General features: G+C 44.3%; 1 protein-coding gene across 1 annotated transcript in view; it reads left to right on the top strand.

Annotated features, from left to right (window-relative positions):
• The window catches only part of Col4a4 (collagen type IV alpha 4 chain), a 119,349-nt gene that overhangs the window by 22,285 nt on the left and 75,082 nt on the right, over nucleotides 1-21,982 (top strand). The window contains exons 4-7 of the mRNA XM_057761899.1: nucleotides 619-696; nucleotides 18,087-18,221; nucleotides 19,434-19,478; nucleotides 20,226-20,342. Of these exons, the coding sequence (XP_057617882.1) occupies nucleotides 619-696; nucleotides 18,087-18,221; nucleotides 19,434-19,478; nucleotides 20,226-20,342 (375 nt within the window). The remainder of the gene's footprint in view (nucleotides 1-618; nucleotides 697-18,086; nucleotides 18,222-19,433; nucleotides 19,479-20,225; nucleotides 20,343-21,982) is intronic.

Genomic DNA, 21,982 nt, shown 5'->3' on the forward strand with positions numbered 1-21,982 from the left:
TTGGAGAACTGGGAAATTTACTGGAAGGAAAACGTGAACCCAAACTGTAAGGCTTATCTGGAGAGTTGTCCAAAGAAGAAATCGTTTGGTGAGGATCACGTACCCTGGTGGATCTGGGAGATACAAGAAGGACTGTGGAGAGAAAGGCAGTGTTATCGTTGAAACTTAGACCCTTGTGTCTGCACACAGCTTGCTTGCTAACTGCATATTTACAGCCCTAAACTGTTCATAACTTTGTACTGAAGTCTTCGTCGGGGAGAAATGATTCTTGCTCTGGGGGCTTATGAATAAAGTTCCTTTTCCTCCAGTGACTCCAGGGTAGGAGGATCTGACCCATGGATTGTACCGTGGTGCGGGTGCTCTTCCTTTTTCTGTGTCAGTACATCTCATTGCAGCCTTGAGAAACCAAGGCAGAAGGGTCAAAAGTTTGAGTGGTGCAACCTGGCTACATAGCAACAACCTGTCTCAGAATAAATACATTAATATTTGCTTTTCCTGGATCTAAAGGTGAAAAGCGTCCCATGGATGTGCACACGTTGGGCTTGTTCTATCTTATACTCTATGACCTGAGCTGAGCCCTGAGGACTGAAATACTGACCGAATGGCTTCCCTTTCCAGAGTGGCAAGAAGTATGGCAGCCCTTGTGGAGGAAGAAACTGCTCTGTCTGCCAGTGTTTTCCTGAAAAGGGATCTCGGGTGAGTGATGCAGAAGTCAACACTGACAGTGTGCCTGGATTTCACACCACTCTGAATATTTACATGGGTCCTTAGCATGTGTTGTTAGCCAATGCTGCGTATCTCTTACAGTGAATGTTCTTCACATTCTTAGGAAGGGTTGCAATTAACTTAGACTATGTGTGAAGCTACATGTCTGCACAGCGCACTTTCCCGTCTGTGTTATACAACTCTAGGTTCATGAATCATCCTACGAAGAAAGGCCTGGGGTGTTTGTCACTCTAGGTAACCCCTCCAAGGTTTATTGCATATCAGTGTTTTAAAGGCTCTGGGAAGTGGGTGAAAGGAAAAAAAAAAAACTGTTTAACTTGGTTTCAAGTCATCTTTCTAGACATGCGACCATAATACCTTTTCGTGCATAGCACCCTATTGAAACCTAATACCCAAGCCAAGGCGATAGCTATACATTGCTTGCTCCATATTTGTCAAGGACTGATCTATGTGCTCAAAATGCCTTCCTTAGCTCACTGACTCCTCACCTTCTATGCACCAATTGTACTGTGCCAAAGAAGAGTGAGCCAGAGACCAGTTGATAGCTCAAAGCCACCAGAAGTGTTCTGCTGACAAATGAACTCTTAAGTATTTTGTAAAGCACGGAGTCCATCTTGGCCAGTGTCTTTGACATCTCAGGAACTTGTGAACGTTTCTCTGTGCACTGACAGTGGCAGTTGGCAGCTGTGAATTCATGTGTGCTGAGGTTCAGATGAAGCAACTCTTAGCTTCGAAACCCTCTCATCATTTTTCTGTAGGCTGAAATACCACTCTTTGCACTTCAAACACACATAGTTGTGTGTCAATTAAAAATTAAAAAAAAACTATAAAAATAACCACCATAAGAAGGGTTAAGGTTGGCTGTCTTTCTGAGCTTTAGACCCTTTTGAGGTCAATTCAATGATTTGGATGCAGCAGTCACTAAGCCTTTCAGGCTGCTGAAACAAATACGGTACACTGGAGAGCCTTAATCAACTTAGATCTCCTCCTCACAGTTCTGTAGGATGAGAAGCCAAGATCAGGGTGTCTACTAGTGACAGCCTTTTCCCAGCTTGAGGATGGTACCCTTGTGGGGTGGAGAAGGAAAGAGAAAGAATGAGAGACAGAGAGAGACGGAGACAGAGAGACAGAGAGAGAGGAAAAAGAAGAGGAAGAGGAAGAGGAGGAAGGAGAAGGAGGAGGAGGAGGAGAAGGAGAAGGAGGAGAAGAAGAAGAAGGAAAAGGAGAAGGAGGAGGAGAGGAGGAGGAGGAGGAGGAGGAGGAGGAGGAGGAGGAGGAGAAGAAGAAGAAGAAGAAGAAGAAGAAGAAGAAGAAGAAGAAGAAGAAGAAGAAGAAGAAGAAGAAGAAGAAGAAGAAGAAGAAGAAGAAGAAAGAAGAGAGCACTCTTTCTCTATTGTCTTCTCAGAAGGGCTTGATGGTGATGACTAAGTCACTTCCCAGATACCTCATCTCCTACTCTTGACACACTGGAGCTTGGAATTTCAGTACATGAACAGGGGGCATAAGAAGACATTCAGTCCAAACGATGTCCATCTCAATCCCACAAGGATAGGCACGGAACTCAGAGAGTATACTTGGGTGGTGACCAGTCTTTAGGGCAAAACATTTTTTTCCTCCCATCCCAAGGCTTTATTGATGTACCTATGTGTCTTTAGAAACCTCAGTCCCCTTAATTATGTGGTTCTTTACTGGGGACCATTTAGTTTCACCCACCTTTCTGAGGACACCTGGCAGCTGAAACCTGTCTTGTCATCACAGCTTGGAGGAGGGAGCTGCTGGTGTCTAATGGTAGAGGCCAACAGTGTGGCTCAACTTCTTGTAGTGCAGGGTATCTTTTACACCAGAGATTGATCCCCAAATACCAGCAGTGCACTCACAGAGAAGTCCTGCTTTTACTCCACAGCTCAATGAGATGGGTGTGATTATTTTTGTTTCCATCTGACGGTGTAAGGAACCCAGATTAGAGCCAGCAACTATATCCAGGTGCCTGGCCTCATCTCCAGCACTTGCTCCACAGGCATGGAAAAGTTATTACACTTAGGTTCCAAAACCTGGGTCTATTTTCACCTTGTGAGATCAAGGGGGTCCTTCCTGAGATCAAGCCTTTTGTATTTGCTGCCTGGATCCTGCTTCCATTTCTTGAGTGTCTCCATGATCACAAGCCAATGATGGCGTTCAGAGTATGCTTGTCAGCACCCCCCTACCCCCCGCCCAGGCTGTCTGTGGATTGCCAGGGTTCCCAAAGCCGAGTTGCTCTCTACTCTGTGTGTGTCCCTGGTAGTGGGTGGCCAAGAGGACCCTGTGTGCAGCCCCAGCAACCTCCGCCTTTCCTGGTGGCTGGAATCTCCCTGTGAGGGCTGCAGGTGGGTGACATTTTCCAGCAGAGACTGTGGGAGGGAGATCATGCATCAGTAGGAGGGGATAGAGATGAAGGAATCCAGTCCTTAGCATCCAGCCAAGCTCTCGCTACAGCAGCGGAGGTGGACTTCTGAATAATAACAAGTTGACACTGAGTTCCAGGAGCTGGAGATGTCTCGCTGAGCCTACTCATCTCATTTAGGGATAATCTGGTGTCCCCAAGAAGGATATTGCTCCTCTCCTGTGGTCTCATTGGGTTGTTTGTTCAAACCCCACACTAGACCTGTTTGGTATGAAATAATTCTTTTTTAAATTGATTTATTCTTTTACATTTATTCCTTGACAATACATACATATAATAAATTCTGGTCATTTTAATCATCATTATCTTATGCCATCACCTGCCATTCTCTCTCTCTCTCTCTCTCTCTCTCTCTCTCTCTCTCTCTCTCTCTCTCTGTGTGTGTGTGTGTGTGTTTGTATGTATGTGTTTCCCATGAGTAGTTCATTGAATTTAATTAAGGTTGCTTATATGAGCATGGGTGGAAAGCTATTTGCTGAGATAATGTCATCTCATCAGTGGATGCAGCACTGAAGAAAATGACCTCCATAGCAACCATCAATTGCCACGAGTTCCTTAGATAGGAATAGTCACTTCATGAGCAATCCCCATCCTTATTCCGCAGGATTTTTGTTTGTTTGTTTTTGTTTTTCATTGTTTTGTTTCAAGGCTACGTTTTACTTTGTAGCCTGTCTGTCCTGGAACTCACTCTGTAGACCAGGCAGACCTCAAACTCACAGAGATCCAGTTGCTACCGCCTCCAAAGTCCTGGAATTAAAGGCATGTCCCACCACCACCCAACCTTGGTCAACAACTTGTACCAGGTATTTAGGTTTTCATTTCATAACCATGACTTCTAGAGGAGCACTACCTACCCACCTCATTCAGGGCACTAAAGTAATTCTTGACAAGCAAAGCTAGTTTCTTGATAAAAGTTGAGATTAGCTCTTTATCAGAGTCTGGAGCTGCAGTGACCTACAGTGAGGTAAACTAGGGACAGATAGGTGCAGTGGTCCAGAGACCATGGCCCAGCCTCCTCTCTCAATCAGTTTGAGTATGGCTGTGGCTGAACCCCTTCATTAGATCTTCAGCAGGTACTTGTCATGGGTCATGAAAACAGCCTATTGACTCATAGCCCATACCTTAGAGGGACAAGCCATCGCCTGCTGGTTTCCCATTTGGAGTAAGTGCATTCTGTTGCACTGCTTTGAGCCAATTAAAATAGATGACATCTACTACGCAGTCTATACTCGTAGACAGCAATCAATAGATTAAAACCCAGGCTTCCACCTAGAGAGAATTCAGGAGCCCGTGCTGTGGCCATGCCAGCCCACTGTGGATCCATAAGGACTCCTGCTGTTTACAAGTTAACAGTGACTCTCTGAACCCAAGCTTCCTATCTCACGAGGGCACTGTTTGAAAATGAGTAAACTCTCATAGTTCAAATCCCTGGAAGCTCAGTCATGGCCACCGATGAGCATCTTCATGGAAGTCAACTCTGACCACGGTGGCTCAAGGACCTCTCCAGGCTACTGATGTTGGGTATGGGGGCAGGGGACGGGGGTGTACCCGCCCGATGGCTGGCTTGCAGGGTCAAGCTCATCCTAGGACAGAAAGGTTTGTCTAGAGGTTTAAAGCTGCCCGTCAGGGTAGTGGTATCCGTGGTTCTGGGAGTGTAAGATGTACCTGGAGAGCTACTGGGTTGCTCCCCTGCATGATCTCTGACTCTTCTCCATCTCCTCTCCAAACTCTCTGTTTATCTCTGTAAAAAAGCAGACTTGGACAGGATTTTAACTTAATCTTTGACAGTCTCAGTGGAAACAATGCTATGGAGTTAGTGGGCACCTGTTGATAAGGAAGATGAAGTCGTGTCCTTACCAACCAGGATGGGACCTTTTATGAGTTCTGGGTTAGTGACTGGGATGGTGATAGTTAGAATTTATCTTTCTGTAGACTGTTTAGAAAACTAGGTGAATGTGTTTTATCATCCAGGGGAGGGAAGTAACCATAAAATCAGCAAAGTTTTGTGATCTTGTGTTTTTGGTACAGGGGGCAAGTGGCTTTAAACTCAGACTGCCTTCAAGTTTTTAGTTTGAAACCCAAACCAAATACCAGCGAGTCTCTTTTTCCCTGGGGACTGTAAATCACTGGGTAGGCTCAGTACGGCTTCTTCCTGCACTGCCGCCCACTCATCCCTTATATTTTTATCAGCCTGCATCCTGTGATTCAAAAGGAGAATCTTCTTGGGGAATTTCAATTACTTTTAGTATTTCTCATAGCGTTGTTTGCACACACAGTTCTGACCTTCAGACTCTATCACCCACACGGCTGCATTTAGGACACAGATTTCAGACACAGCCTGTCAAAGGATCCAGAACAGTAATTTTATGTCTCCGGATTCCCAGTAGTCAGTAATGTTCTGTTTTCACAGAAACGCCAGCCAGAGACAAGTGGAGGCTGATAAAGCCAGTCTGCCACCCACTGGCTTTGTCGCTGCTTTCTGGCTATGCTGCAGCCCTTTCCTCTAAGGACTGATTGTCTGTCTCACTTGATCATCACCAGAAAACCCTGTGATCAGCGATGTACCCGATGCACATGTCTTTAAGGAAAATCAGGGAACTTGAGGTCAGAAGTCTGGGCCATTCTCACCGATAAACATGAGGTGCTGGGGCATGCCTTTGTCTTGCAAAGGCACAAAAATCTAGAATGTTTCTAAACCCTCATGCCCTGTTACTACGTGTGCTTCCTGGTGGATTCCAGCTGCCAGGCTCATGACGTTGGCTTAGCTTGCTCAAGTGTTTATTTCAGAAATGGTAACATGGTTTTAAAACATGAGAACACTTGCCGAAGCTGAAGGGATATATTTCCAGGTTTGAACATGTTGTGTATAGGGGTTGAGTATTTCTGAGAAGAAGGGCTTTGCCAGCCTACAGTTAGCGGAGGGGCTACCTACAGTGTAGTTGGTATCAATACAGCAATAGTTGGAGTCTATCTGAAGAACTGATACAGGTAACTAACATCAATCTCGATATGCTGGCAAATTTCCTTGATATCTAGCATTTATGTCTATGTAAGAAGGAAAAGGAATATTTGCTCCCTGCATCGCACAATGTGCTACATGTTTCCCATCATGCCAAGTGTGCACGTGGTTCTAACAAAACAGGACTTCTTCCAGGACTCAGTTGTAGTGTGGTTTGATGGTGGGTTTCGGGGCATCTACAGTCGTCTCTTTCAGTGTAGGGATTTCCAGTGGGCTTCAGGTCTCCCTATGTGGAGTTCAAGTTCTTATTTGGTCACTTTGTTGTGCTGTCTTAACTGTAATCAATAATAATACTTTCCCATTTGTTCAATAAATAACCATCAAATCCTTGCCAAGCAAGGGGCAAGACAGAGAAGAAAGTCCCCGTGGCTGGGCCACCTCACAGCCCTTAGTCTCCTTAGACAGATGAGAATCGCCCTCCAGGCACTTTTCTTATTCCCTGCTCAATGCTATGCACTTTCTGGGTGCTTGAGGGTGCCTCATGCAAGAGAAGAGACAAGAGAGGCTCTTGCTTCTCCCTGGGTGTGTGAGTTGGTTTCCTGAGCTGGCTTTGCACGGGGGCATGTGGGCAGAGGGCGCAGGATGCTGGATGTGCCTTTGAGACCAGACCCTCCTGGAGTTGGAGGGCAGCCAGCCCCAGCATGGAGGAAAAGTCACATTAACACCCGCAGCTTCTGTGACAGATTAGCACATGCTTGGTGGTGGCCTGCTGCAACAGAAGTGTGGTCTTCACTTGAAGCCAGATGTGCAAAGCAAGTGGTTGATGTTGCCAGGCTCCAGCTGGAGAATCTGCTGCAACCTCTGTGGTTCTTGAGAGTGTTTAACATTCCTTCATTTTGGTTGCATTGCCCTAGATCCCACCTCTGCCTCTCTTCATGTTGCTTTATTCTCTGTGGTCTGTTTAATCTCACACATGCCCTTCTTATAAGAAGATGTGTGAGGGTCGCTAGAGCTCCTCTTGGGTGACCTACAATGACCAAATCTAGGATAAGACCCTAACCACATTCCATCCTTGCCATCTTGTAAGAGTAATGGAGATATGGGTGGTAGATGCAGGTATCTGAGGAAGATAGGATGCTCCTGGGGAACCCTGTTAACAGGTTATTGAAGTTACTGTACCAGTGTGCTGCTAGGGAGGCCAGAGAAGGGAGGAAGTGACACCAAGAGAACAGCGTAGGGGAAGTCAAAGGAGCAGAGTGCACAGAAAACCCCATCTGATGCCTTAGGTCTCCAGAGCATCTATGCAATACCAGGCTGTTCTCTACATATTAATTCTACAAAATGGGAGAACGACTCATCAGGAACTGGTCCAAGAGAGGACCTTATTGTCCAAATACCTAAGCTTTCTCCTCTGGTTCTCTGTACAGGTCTTTCGGCTTCACCTGCACACTGTCTCTGCACACTGCATCTGCACACAAGAGATTAGTCAAACCCCTAGGGCTCCCCAAGGCAGACTGATCAATGTACCCCAAGCTCGCCGTGAACAGGTGACATAATCTTAAGGCACAGGAACATTCTTTGCTCCTGACTCCAGGCTCCTTGGATGGCTATCAACTTTTCATCTTCAGTTTTGAAATTCCTCCTGATGTCCAGATTCCTCCTTCCCCCAGTAATATGGCAGGACTCTGGAGGCACTGTGTGCCCAGAGGACTCAGGTTTTCACCAGCTGCCCAGCTTGAGGATGTCTGTGATATTGTAGTGACACCTAATGGCATGCTCTCTGAATTACACTTCCGCATCAAGAAGCGAGGGATTAAAGGGAATGTAAATGATAAACGCTAATAATAAATATATGCGGCAAAGGGAGAGGTACATTAGACATAACATTTATTTGTAAATTTTAGTTATAGAAGCATCCAGTAGACATGAATATACATTTAAAATTTGTAATGTGTGAGGCCGCGATCTAGTGTCTGTGGTGAGAATGGATCTCTGGTCCCAAATTCATTCTAAAGGACATCGCCCTAAACAAACACTAAGTAATATGCATGAGTAATAGGCACAAAACATTAATGAATTACAGGTGGTGAATCCGGCGATTACTTTCCAGGAGACATGACAGTTTGGGGAAAGTTAGGTTGGTGTGGTATGGGATGAAAACACGGACAGACACCTGAGATCAAAAGGTCTGGGTTCGGATCTCTACTTCCCCAGGTCCTGGCTGTATGGCCTCAAGCAAATTGTTTCATCTCTCTGAGGCTTAGAGTCCTCCTTGGGTAATGAGGGGGTAACAAGGCTTTCTGCTTTCTGTGATTGTAAAGAGCCCAGGAGAATAAAACAGAACACCATATTGAGCTTCGAGCGGATGAGGAACCCAGAACATGGCAGCAGGGTAATTGATGTCACTCCCATCATCATAGTTTTGTTGGGAGGAAAGTAGGGTTTGAGTGACAGATGAAGAAAAGCTCTTGTCATCTCTGGGAAACAAGTGTGAATGAAGTATGAATACCTGGTCACAGGGACTGGGTGGGCTGGGACAATGGAGGACACATTGTGCCATCAGAGGTAAGGTACCCCCAAGGAGAAAGGACAGACAGAAGGGAGCTAACCAGCTGACCACTGTGTTGCGGGGGAAACTGAGATCAAGGGAGTGAGGGATACTGACCTTGGGATAACCTATGCTACAGATACTGTGACCATGACCTGGGGCCTTGCAGTTGGATGAAGATGAACTGGACATATGGCATAAATTGAGTTTAAAAAAAAACATGAAAGATGTGGTCTTGGGAGGGAGAGACGGTGAGTCTGAATGGACCACTGGATGCTGAGTGTATATCAGTCACCACCTGCAAGTACAGGGAAGGAGCCTGGGAGGGAGGGGCCTTGCTATGACATAGTGAGTGTGAATTAGGAAAAAGGCATCAAAGAGACTGTCTAGAAGACTGCTGGAAACCGGGGTTGGGGCTAAAAGATGAGATTAAGGCCCACGGGAGAGAAGTCTGCAGTAAATTAGGATAGATGTTGTTTCCAGGGGAAGCTTCATAAAGGAACAGGGTGCTTGTACAGATAGCTTCATAAGACACAGCAGAGCTCAGCGGGAGAGTGCCTACCTAACATTCCTCAAGGACTTGAGTTCCCATTCCTGTAGTGAGTAAAGACTACATATAAAACAGATTACAGCTGGGAGTGCTGACACACGCCTGTGACCCCAGCCCTGGAGCCAAGGACCGCTCATTGGCAGTGAGCAGAAGCAAGAGGTTACCGTGTATTCCACAATCAGCTACATAAAGAGTTAGAGCCAGCCTGGGCTACAGAGTGAGAATAAAATAGAAATTTGTGCCCTGGCAATGCTGAAGCCTGTGTGGGCAGTCCGTATATGGCGGTTCTGTTGAACTTGTTCATATTGGGGTTCATGATCTAACTTGATGAGGATGACTGACAAAGTCTCTTCCTCAAGAGGGCACCAGATCTCATTACAGATGGTTGTGAGCCACCAAATGGTTGCTAGGAACTGAACTCTGGACCTTTGGAAGAGCAGTGAGTGCTCTTAAGCATTGAGCATCTCTCCAGCCTACAGACTGAGTGAGAGCCAGTCTCCAAAAACTGATGATGGTGAGGAGGAGGAAGAGGAAAACATCACTGCAGACACCACAGGGATTAGAGGGACCCTGCACTATGCCAGTAAAGTAGGGAGAGGCAGAAGGGGTCCTGAGAAAGGTTGACCACCCAGGTAGGGATTCAAGTAGAAAGGATGCAGGTTTGAGTAAGTCGTGGTCTTGAGGCAATTTTCTCATCTATCTGTATGGGGATAATATTTCACGATTTACAGTATTTCTGATTGTATTCTATGAGATAGTAACGGAGAGTGGTCAGTACATAACCAAATCTTTATCCTTCTTGTAATACTTCTGATAGCCAGAGTGTGTGTTTGTGTGTGTGTGTGTGAGAGAGAGAGAGAGAGAGAGAGAGAGAAAGAGAGAGAGAGAGAGACAGACAGACAGACCAACAGACAGAGCGAGAGCCAGCGAGAGAGACAGACAGACAGACAGACAGACAGAGACAGAACGAGAGCGAGAGAGAGACAGAGACAGAGACAGAACGAGAGCGAGAGAGAGCAAGAGAGAGCAAGAGAGAGAGAGAGAGAGACTGGGCAAGGCAGAAGACAATCTCTTATGCCCTTTTACCTCTTGTAATAGTTCACTTAACTGGTCTGGATTTCATCAAATGAGCAAGGTTGGCTAGTCATAAACCCCAAGGATCTGACTGTACCCACTTCCCCAACTCTGGGACCACAAATCTGTACCTTCCCACATAGCTTTTAAATATGGGTTCTGGAGCTTCAACTCAGGTCCCCATGTTTGTATCACAAGCTCCTTCCCAGCTGGACCGTCTCCCCAGCACTGTGTATGTGTGTGTAGTTATCAGTTTGCAAACAAACTGCTAAAAATCGCAAAAGACTTTTATCACAGGGGTTCTGGTCTCAGAGAAACCAGTTCAGTGGCAGCAAAAAGGAGGCTGACTTGAAGATTTTATTTTATTTTAGAAAAGTATAATTCTTTTTATCTTTTGATTTCTTCTACCTTGTAAAAACATATGTGATTTTTCTTACTCCTGCTGAGGGACTATTCCTGACTTAGTCAGTTAGCCAGGGACAGAGTCCTAAGGACTGTCCTCGCCTCCAAGCGATTCTCTATGTGCTCTGATCTTTCTCTTCTGTCCGGATGAGCCAGGAGCCAGGGAGCCGATGACCCATCTGATGACCTGCGCCAGTTTGGCCCTGGCACAGAGGAAGGAGGTGACCTGGTGCTTTCACACGGCGCACCCATGTTGCTCAAGGGCCAAACTGGTTGTCACCTGATTTTGCTCCCAGTGACTTCACTGTCTCATAGTGAAATTCACAAACCACAGAGGCAAATTTTGTGCACATAGTAGAAATAATGTAAATCACTGTTCTTCTATTTAAACATCAGTTGCAGAATTCCATGTGGAACCTGTTTTAATCAAGTCATGAATGGTGGGTGGGGAGTAAAGGTTAGGATCAGTTGGGGCTTTTTAAAACTATTTTTTAATCATAAAACACTCTTGTTGTGATTGATTCTCTAGTTACACAAATAACTTTCATGAGCTGTTATTTTTCTTTAGTCACTCTTAATTGATTCTAACATAGCCTTAGAGATAAGCAAGCCTAAAAAGTTACTTATAAGGAGTTTTTTTTTTCTTGACCCCATTTTTATGTGAGCTGATTTGGTGAAAATGGGAATTCTTTTTGGTTTACTGTAGATAAATTATTTATTCTAATGGAAAGAACTGTCAGACCACTATTTCAAAGACTAACGTTTGGGGGACTTTTAGACAAATTTAATACAGGCACCCAAGGTTTAATGTGTTTCTTTTAAAATTTTATCATGTAACAAAATAACTAATAATATTAAAAAGCACTAAAATGAAGCCATAAAGTTCATGGCTTCAAAGAGAGACATTCCACATTTTATGTGAGTTTTCCACTTGCAAAGTTGCTGTTTAGGGAGATTGGAATCAAGGCATAATGATATCCATGTCACATTTTGTTAAGGCTCTGGCAGGCCTGCAAGTTGCTCACTGCTCAGCAGGGGGCAGTCTGCTGGAAGTCCTCAACATTATCTATCTATCTATCTATCTATCTATCTATCTATCTATCTATCTATCTATCTATCTATCTATCTATCATCTCTACCTATCTATCATCTATCTATCTATCTATCTATCTATCTATCTATCTATCTATCTATCTATCATCTGTCTGTCTGTTTGTCTATTCTGTCTTTTATGTCATGCATCTCTCTTGATCCCATTCATTTCCCTGTCCCTTCACATCTGCCCTACACCCCTGCATATACACCCCAAATAAAACAAACTTTAAGAGAGAAAAAAAAGGAAAATAATAAAATAAAATAAAAAAGGAAAAACTTAAAAATATCTTTATGGAAACTGCAGTGTGACACAGTGAGTCATTGTAAACCCCTTTGTCCATATATCCTTACTTGCAAGAGTTCACTGCAAAGAGTCATTGGTCTGGTTTAAGGTCTTTGGTTTCTGCTACCCTGTCAATGCTGGGCACTAGCTTGGGCTCCTCATGGATATCCTGTGTTATGGAGACCCTGAAGCTTTGAGTCCGCAGGTCAGGTTCCTTCTTATGCTCCAGCAGATCGTAGCTGAGGTGGATGATGGGGTGAGCCAAGTTATATCCTTGGGTCTGGACCTGGGCAGCTGTAGGGTTGGTCTGCCAAATATGAAATGGGACATCTCTCTCATGCTCACAACTTCGGGGCTTGTTCACCCACAACTGCACTATCAGGGTTGACTCTCCTGCCCTTACAAACACAGGGCCAGCTCTCCCACCTGCCCCAGATGTTGATGGGTGCAGGGGCAGTCAACTCTCCCCTGCCCATGCTGCCCCAAGACAGATGGGTAATGAGGACAGCTCTTCCATGCTCACAATTTTGGGGCTGGCTTACCCACACTTGCACTGGCAAGCTTGAATCTGTTGCGCTTTCCTGGTGATTACCATAATGCTTTGAGGTGGGGGCTCTGGGGAAGTGACTAGAATGGAATATTAGAGTGGAGACCCTATGGTTAAATCAGGTGCCTTTATAAGGACAGGGGAGAAAGTAGACCCCCCCCACAACCCAGCACACATACTCTTTCTCCCATCATTATGTGGTATAGCTTTCTGGGCTTGGCCAGAGTCTGTACCATGTCATTCATACCCTGCATGTACTTCCAGAACTATGAGCCCAAATACGTGCATTTTTCTGTAAATTATTATTACTATTATTATTATTACTATTAATTTTTTACTATTATTAATATTTGTGATACTGGGTATTGGGCCTGGGTCTTCATGTATGCTAGGTGTGTTCCACCACTGAGCTACATCCTTAGCCAAGGTCTCTTCTTTATAATCAATCAGCCTGTCTCTGGTTTGTTTAATTATAGTAATGAAGGTTGACCAATACACCTTTCTCACCAGCATGAACTTGGGCATTCATGTTCTCTCTTCCAGGAGCCCATGTTTCAGTGAGTGTAGGGTTGGGGGAGGGTGAAGGCACAAAGAAGATGGTTCAGATAGTAGAAACGTGTTCTTTTGGGGATCCTGGAGAGGCATCCTAGTCTCAAGGATAAGGGCAGTAAGTCAGGGGAATGGGTTCTTTCCACAGGAACTTAGAGAGACAGTCCACCAAGGACAGGAAAGGAGGGTCCTCCTGAGTCAGGACGTGTGCTCAGAGCTTTGAAATGCAAAAGCTTCCCAGAAATGGTCAGAAGTTGGGGTGCATGTCAAGGGCAGGGGTTCGGGTCGGAGGCCCTGGAGGTTCCCTTCAGCAGAACAAACAGCTATTTTCTGCCCCACTGTCTGTTTTTAAAATATTTTTTATGGTTCCTTCTCTGATCAGGACCCGCTTCCATAGCATACTACATGGAATTCTCAGTCTTGCCCTTGTGTTAAATGTTTCCATTCCTTATTTCTCTGCTAAGTTCCATTAGCTTACTGGATTCAAGATTGCGTGTCTGAAATGAAATACATCAAAGAGATTTATGGCCACTTAATTGCTTGCCTCTTTCTTAGTTCTCCTTTTTACAGTTGAGAGTTGAGAGTTCATCTTGCTATGTCTCTAAAAACACGTTCTTGTAAAGTATGGTATTCACAGAGGAGAATTTGGGGAGTTGATGTACAAATTGCTTACATGATAAAAAGATAATTCCAAACAATAAATAGAAGTTGTAGGTGTTGAACCTGTTAAATCCCAGCACTTGGGAGGTAGAGGCAGGCAGATCTCTGTGAGTTCATGGCCAACCTGGTCTACAGGATGGGTTCGAGGACAGCCAGGACTGTTTCACAGAGAAACCCTGTCTTAAAAAACAAAACAGCAATAACAACAAAACAGCAGTTGTTTTCTGAGTTTCATGTTTAAAAAACAAGGGAAATTTTAAATGTACGTCATCTAATCTTTTTAAAAAGGTCAATATTAGATACAAGATTAATCAACATAGGGTTAAAAGTCATCTGAAGTCATCATTATTCCTTTCGGGTTGTGGTCTAAAATGTTCATGCTATCCATTGCAAATTGATTTACTTTTCCCACGTTGTCAAGGTCTCATAACTCTGCTTTATCATTGCTATTTGGTAACACATATGCATATATCAGAATTCTTAAAAATTCCAATCTTTTAGAATTCTCAGTTAACCATTTTGTTGAGGATGGACAAGCACGAAGAAAAAAGGGGAACATTTATATAATATGATTTTGATTTGCACAGTCTGGGAAGGTGTTAAAGATTGTAAGTAATTCCCGTGGATTCAGTGACTTAATGGTGACATGGAAACGGCAGTTTATCTTTATTACAAGGCTCACTGTTGCAGGCTGTAAGATGCACAGGGAGGGGAATGTGACATTGTCCTGGCTTAGATCTCCCCTCCCACCATTGCTTATATCCCATTCTAGAATCCCATTGGTAAACATACAGTCGACAAAAGGTTCTGTCCTGGTTCTTGAGGGTTGGAGCATATGATGTAGTGTTCTTTTTGTCATTTACACATTTGTTATAATAGCACATAATAACGGTGGCTACCTTGTATCGTAACAGGTACTCTCTAAAACAACTTTATAGGTTTTATTCTTTATTTTATGGTCCTAAGCTATTGCCAGATGAAGATGCTGAGCATGAGAGAAGTTCAAGGTGTAGTCCAGAAATGTCACAATGAAGCCCATTATTATGTACAATTAATATATGCTAATGAGATTATTTTAGAAGGAACCATGTACTCAAGGACATGCAGCCAGTAAGTGTGGCCTTGAGCTTTGAGCACAGGGACTGAACCCTGACCCTCTGTCTTCAATCACTGTCTTCCTCAGGTTTTCTGCAGCCAAGGATTGCTCTTTGTCGTTCTTTCAATGACTGTTTGCAGATACTGTCAATTGGGCACATTCTCCCCAGACCCTCACTGCACACCCACATTTGCTCAGCCAAGTTTAGCTGCCCATGCCTGCATCTCTCTGTCCACATCCTAGCGTCTCAGAGAGGACTGCCCTGGCTCTCAGTCCCAGGTGGGATGACCAGGAATTGACCTCCCATCAGGGGCTCCTCAAGCTGTCCATGGAGATGACTGACTTGGTTTCCTTTCTTCCTGGGAGGTGCTCTTGCCTTCACTCTTTGCTCTTCTACCTTCCCAGCTGCTGGTCTTTCCCATGTCCGTGGTACTCAGTACTGTGGTATTCCGTAACTCAGCTGGGTGACACTATGTGGTGCTTCATTGTGAGAAGCTGAACACTGTGTTTGCCCCATCTCAGGCCAGTGGGTTTTCCAAGACTCTGTTTTTCCTGCTTCGGCAAATGATATTGTTGTTTGCATTATTGCTAATGGTTCACTAGGACCCAGTTTAAACCTTTGCGTCATCTTGCCTGTATGACTGGGATTGGCCAACACCACTATCTAAACAAGATCGAAGTTTAGTAATGGTTAGGTCTCAGTTGTCACTTACGTTCACTGGGGTGTTCTCCTGAGTAGAGGGGATCATGGTCAGGTATTCTGGCATTAATGCGTATATGCTGTTCTGATGGGAAACCCTGGCTATTGCCCTGGTTTTAGGGTGTCTCCAGCAGTGTGGCACAGGTGCATGGGTTCCTGCAGGTCCATGAAATGAAGACTCAGAGACACTTAGAGAATGAATTTAGACTTAGCAGCCACAGGGGTCCTCAACCTAGAAGAACTGAAACACTTGCCCTTAACCTTCAGCATTTTTATTTTTCCCTATGTTTACACTTTTGCCAGTAGATTTCCATACCTCAAAACACCCTGAATGAAGCTTCCAAAAATACAATACCAAATGCAAATACCCGATTCATGAGGTACCACGGGTTTTCCGGGTTGCCTTTAACCAGTTTTGCACAAGCTTTGTATCCATGGGAAACTCTCAGACAAGGGCAACAAAAGGTATCTGTAACACAAAGGATGGATTAGGGTTGTTTGCTAACTCTGGAGCAAGACCAAGTGTGGCCCAGAGAGGGTTATGGCTATCTGTGGTGGTCGGGGAGGGATGCTTGCTATCTCTAGCACCAGGTTGGCAGGAATTTCTGTCACATTGGGGAACTTCTGGCTATCTGAACCCTTCCAATTGCCAGCACACAGTACTTCCTTCATGTAATCACACAGGAGTACGTCCCCAAAACAAATGGAGCTGACACCTGGGTATCTCAGAGTTTTAAACAGAGAGCGCTCTGCAAGAAATACTTTTTCCAAGAACCCTGTTATGAGTGTTATTGGGGTAAAGGGTTATAAACTATCTTGTTCTTAATGGATTTTGGAAAATTTGAAGAATCACGAAAGCTCACAGCCAAACTTTAAATTAGTCTGAAGGGTGTTTTTACTCTAAGGAGATGTGGTGGGGAGCACCTTTGCCATCACAGTGTGTGGCAGACCCCCGTGCGTTGGTGACAGCCTTATTACTCAGCAATCATTGCAAACTTCTCTCCGTCTACCATCAGAATTGTAGCCCAAGACAGCAAAGCAAGTTATTAAATGCAACAAGAGTCGAATATACTTTCTACCCACATCCAATTCAGAATGTTGAGACACTGCCATTTGAACAAGCTGATTCTATATTTCTCTATTTCTGAGTCCATTAAAATAGCCTCTTTGTTTTCAATTGTTAACAATTGTAAAACAAAATAAGCAAACTTGAATTTCTGCATTCCAAAAATGTTTTTAAAGCTTGTTTTTATTTATTATGTATACATTGTTCTGCCTATATATATGCCTGCAAACCAGATCCCATTATAGATGATTGTGAGCCACCATGGGGTTGCAGGGAGTTGAATTCAGGACCGCCGGAAGATCAGCCAGTGCTCTTCACCTTTGTGCCATCTCTCTATCCCCCCCAAAATTATGTTTTGATAGAATTATTTTTTCAAAATCACCAACTGTACATGGCTTTAGGTGGAGGGCAGTTAAAGTGAATGTGTGATCCGGCTAGGATTGTCAAACTTGTGGTCATCATCACCAGCAGTCCATCTGTCCCTTCAGAGTGTGGGAAGAAATAGAAGTAACCCACAAAACAATTCCTGCCCTTATCATTCCTCTTATGAAATATTTGTTTAAAACGCACTTACATGTGTATCTGTGTGTATGTGCACATGAGTACAAATGGCTATAAAGGTCAAAGAGGGTCCTGGATCCCCTGGAGCTGAAGTTTCAGGCAGTTGTGACCCACATGCTTTGCAGGGTGCTGGACTGCATGGATTGCACAGAAAGCATTTGTCCAGTGACTGAGAAATGAGCTAAAAGCAGCTACGGAGCTGGGCAGTGGTGGTGCACACCTTTAATCCAAGCACTCAGGAGGCAGAGGCAGGGGGACCTCTGAGTTGGAGGCAAGCCTGGTCTGCAGAGTTAGTTCCAGGACAGCCAGGGCTACACAGAGAAATCCTGTCTTGTGGAAGGGGGAAGCATCTACAGGATGAAGATCATTATCCCTTTGAATTATATGAACAATAGATATTTTCTCCTTCACTCATCGCTGTGTTCTTTATGTGGTCACGGTAAGAGTTTGATGTTTTTACTTCTATGCTTCATGAGACATCCCAAGACTGACAAGTGCAATTGGCAGTGGGAAAATAATAGCAGATCTTTAATCCACTTACATCTGCGAACATGCATATGTCCCCTTGTACACACACATGTACATATGCACATATGCATGCACATGCATACATATATGCACACATGTATATATGTACACAATAATGCAAATTTATCACAGAGCTTAAAATCCACTTGGAAAGGCAATGACATAGCTTCTACTTAAATTAACAATCATTTGTGTTTCTATTAAAATTTGCTCAGCTCTAGTGTTCTGATTTTCCTATTCTCGCAGGGAAGCGCCTGTATGAGCAAACACAATGGCTTCTTTTGCTCTCCTTTCAATTTCAGGGTCAACCAGGACCACTGGGACCACAGGGACCAATAGGGCCCTTGGGACCCCCGGGACCCATTGGGATTCCAGGAGAGAAAGGACTGAGAGGTGTCAGTGGCTTGCCTGGAGCAGAAGGAGAGAAAGGAGACAAGGTGAGTCAGTTAGCATCTCATCAGTCCCCAATGCTCAGGGTCTGTTTACTTAAAATTCTGAGTACAATCTTATTAGTATTTAAAAGAAAACTTCCCTGGATAGGCAAACTTCAAATCTCAGCAGCTGTTAAAAGGAGGAGAATAGACAGGAGAAGGGGAAAATACCCATGCAGTATAAGCAGGCATGGAGGCATAGAGGCCTGGAATATGGAGGTGAGACACATGGCAGACAAGCAGCCACATGACAGGTAGGAGAACGTCAGGAAAAAAAAGGGTAAGGAAGCCTAAAACATTGGGGAAGCCCAGAGTCTTAGGGTAAGCCTGCATAGAGAAGAGAAATCCAGACATCTGAATTCACGCTCTTCTGAATAATTTAAGACAGTGGGCAGCTTTGCCATGCCTGTAGCCTGCTGCACCATGGATGGGGATTCAGGAAGAAAGGTATATTATCTCATTAAAGGATAAATTGTTCCACCCACCTCTTTATAACACTTAGACTCAGGAATACTGCATGACTGCACCTGGTCAAAAGCTAAGACTACCACAGGACTCCGTGGTAACCGGTCTTTTCTCTCAGCCCCTCTCCCAAGGAGCAAGCCCTTCTGGAACATTTCTCCGATCTGTAAATATGAACACAGAGGGCTGGCATTGTTCATCTGCTTTCCAAACTTCCCAAACAAAGTATTATGTGTGCCTAGCTGAACCTTTCATTTCTCAGTCAACAGCATGTCTTAGAGATCATCCTATGTCAATTTCTTAATCCGCATTTATTTCTTGAAAAGTACTAAAGAAAAGAATATACCATCATATTTACATATAACCATAGCTTATTTCGTGTTGATGAACATGTGGAATGCTTTTGCGACTCAGTGTAGTGCCAGGGCAGGGACGCAACCCCATCAATTGCTGTGGCTCACATTAAGAGTCTGTTGTCCTGGGAAGGATTCACAGGGCTGGAGCTCGTGACAGCATGCTGAATATATACTTTGGGTTGGTTCTACCAAGTTGCCTTCCCAGGTCCGTATAACCGAGTGTGAAAGGATTGCTTCTTAAACATTGAGACCTGGACCCATCAGCCTAAAAACAAGTGACAATGACTGCTAAGGGGTTTTGATTTGGGGCCATCAACTGTTCTTGGTTTCAAATAACCACACTTGCCAATCTAATAATCTACTACTCATTTTTACATCTCTGTTTTATATTTTGAAATAGGGTCCAACCGGTGTCCCTGGATTTCCAGGTTTGGATGGCGTACCAGTGAGTGTCCTCACATTTTTCTCATTGTTTTAAGAAAGGAATAAAAGCAGTCGCTAGGAGCTTCAAAGTGAAGCAGAGTGAGGTGTCAGTGCTTGGGAGTCTGAGGCAGGAAGATTATGAGCTTGAGACAATTCTGGTTTACATAATAAGAATCTATCTTAGGAAAAAAAGGGGGAAGGGGAAAACGACAAAATCCCTGAAAAATATATTTTCAAAATAGATGTGCGCTTAGTTCTTTAAAGACTGCTTACTCTTTAATTGTGCAATAATTCTCAAACTAAAACATTTTACACAAATAGCAAAGTCTTCAAAGACATTAAAAAAACAAGTCCAGAATTGATGCTAGATATCATGTCATGCTCAGTGCACCGGAATGAAATGTGTGCCCATAACAGGAACCTCATCTGGTGGGTCCCAGCTTTGCAAGTGGCGCTGAGAGTCATACAATACAGAAGCCTGGGACAAGAAGGAAGTGGGGCTTGGGGAACTTCACAATGCAGCCAAGTCTCGGGATTTCAAGGAAGGTTTTCCCCTAAGCTGGAGAGCAACTCAAACTAAATGAACTTACCGTGGACACGGGACATTTCTAAATTGTGATTTCACCATCTGGCTCTTTTAGGAAGCCTCACAAAGAGAAACGAGTAAACAAGTGTGCCCTAAGTTCTGTAGTTTGGGGTCCGTGTTGCATAGCCTTTGTGTTAGGGTTTTCTTGCAGAAATATTTCGCTCACAGTTTTGTCCTCTGCAGGGTCACCCAGGACCTCCAGGACCCAGAGGCAAACCTGGCGTGGATGGTTTCAGTGGCTCAAGAGGTGATCCAGGATTTCCAGGAGAAAGAGGAGCGCCTGGCCCAGGAGGCCCCCCTGTAAGACACCATTAGCACATCCTAGAGCTTTCTAAGTGAAAAGACTATCCTGGCAACGTCTTGGTGTACTAGGGAAGTGGAGTCAGTGCAGCTTTGTCTGCAGCATGGTGAACTAAACCGGGTGATTGCAGAGGGGAGTGGCAAGGTGGGCAGAACCAGAATACGTCGGGGCATCATAGGCTGTGGAAGTAAACGAGATTTCCTTTTCCATGCTGTAAGAAGACCCTTGTGGCTTTAAGAAGGGCTGTGATCTAACTGGTTTTATCAAGGTCTTTCTAGTTCCTGTACAAAAACTGGATAGTTTAAAAAGGAAGGGTCAGTTTACCAAAACTTCCACTCCCACCATTTAGGGTAAATTTGTCTTTAAATACAGCTTCAGCAAGGGACACTCTTGTATTCTCACCATGCACCTCCCTGCCTCTCTCACTTAAGTAAAAATCTGACATAATTTGGCCTGGGATAAAATGCATTATAATGCAATCCTCAAAGAAATATTAAAAATTGAGAAAAATATTTAATAAATAAATATATGCCTTCCCTTAAGAAAATGTTGACTTCCTTTCAGACTTTTCGCTTTGCCATTTAAATAGCTCTTCTCAAATCCTCCCAGAAGGCTTCTTATCGGCACTGCCAGAGCCATTCACTTCCCCGCCGTTCATCTCGCCTGTGCTCTAGACTGAAGAGCTGGTCTGAACATAGAACTCGGAAGGAATTCCAGGCTGGCACCTCTCTTGATATCACATAAAAATCATTTTGGATGTTAAGGTTCTCAGTCAAGCCCTCCGCTCTAGTCTCAGACATTTGATGGACCAGTGCAGTGAGATGAACACACACAACCCCAGCTCTTCCAACGGGACCAGACCTCATCCTACTGAATCAGGCGTTTCAGAGAGCAGGGGCTCTCAGTGGTAGCTTTTTCACAGCAAGCAACAATGTATAGGACTACAGTGTTGGACTGTCACAACAGTCTCTTTGTTAAGCAGTGTTTGTTTCTTCTGACCACCCGCCTGTAAAGTGAAACTGTCTGTGAATGCTAAAGCTACCCATGCTAATAATACAATAAAATAAAAAAGGAGTGAGGAGTGTACAAAGATGTGCAGCGATCAATCATGGTAGGCTTACGTGATCAATCACAACAAGCTTGGAAACACATGATGTCATCAGTCACAGATCATGACTGGTGTGTTATTTCTGTAGTGGTTTGTGGGCCGAGGAGCTAGCAGTGAAGCAAAGATTTTGATCTGGGAATCAAACCCAGGACCTAGGGTTGGCCGGACAAATGTTCTGCCTCCAAGTTTCAACGCTAACCTCTGTGCAGTTCTTTGGTTGATTTTCGTCACCATAACTGTCTTAACTCAATGTGGAACTGAGATCCCTGCAGACTGGAACTGTAGGAAGCCAAGACTGACTGCAGAGGCCAAACTGATTCCTCAAGGGGGCAGTTGATGTGACTTACCAGGAAGTCATTGGGGGTCTTCCCCTGGAAACAAAGGGAGCTGCTTTGATGAGTGGGATCAACTTGGAGAGTTATACTCTTCTACAGAGAGCTTGATAACATGAAGAAGGCAAACACTCTTTGTGACAAGTCAATGTGTATAAGATGTTAATGAGGATTTTAAGTTGTTATATAGGAAAATTAG

The sequence above is a fragment of the Chionomys nivalis genome, chromosome 2 (genome assembly GCF_950005125.1).
Source record: "Chionomys nivalis chromosome 2, mChiNiv1.1, whole genome shotgun sequence".
NCBI classification, from domain to species: Eukaryota; Metazoa; Chordata; class Mammalia; order Rodentia; family Cricetidae; genus Chionomys; species Chionomys nivalis.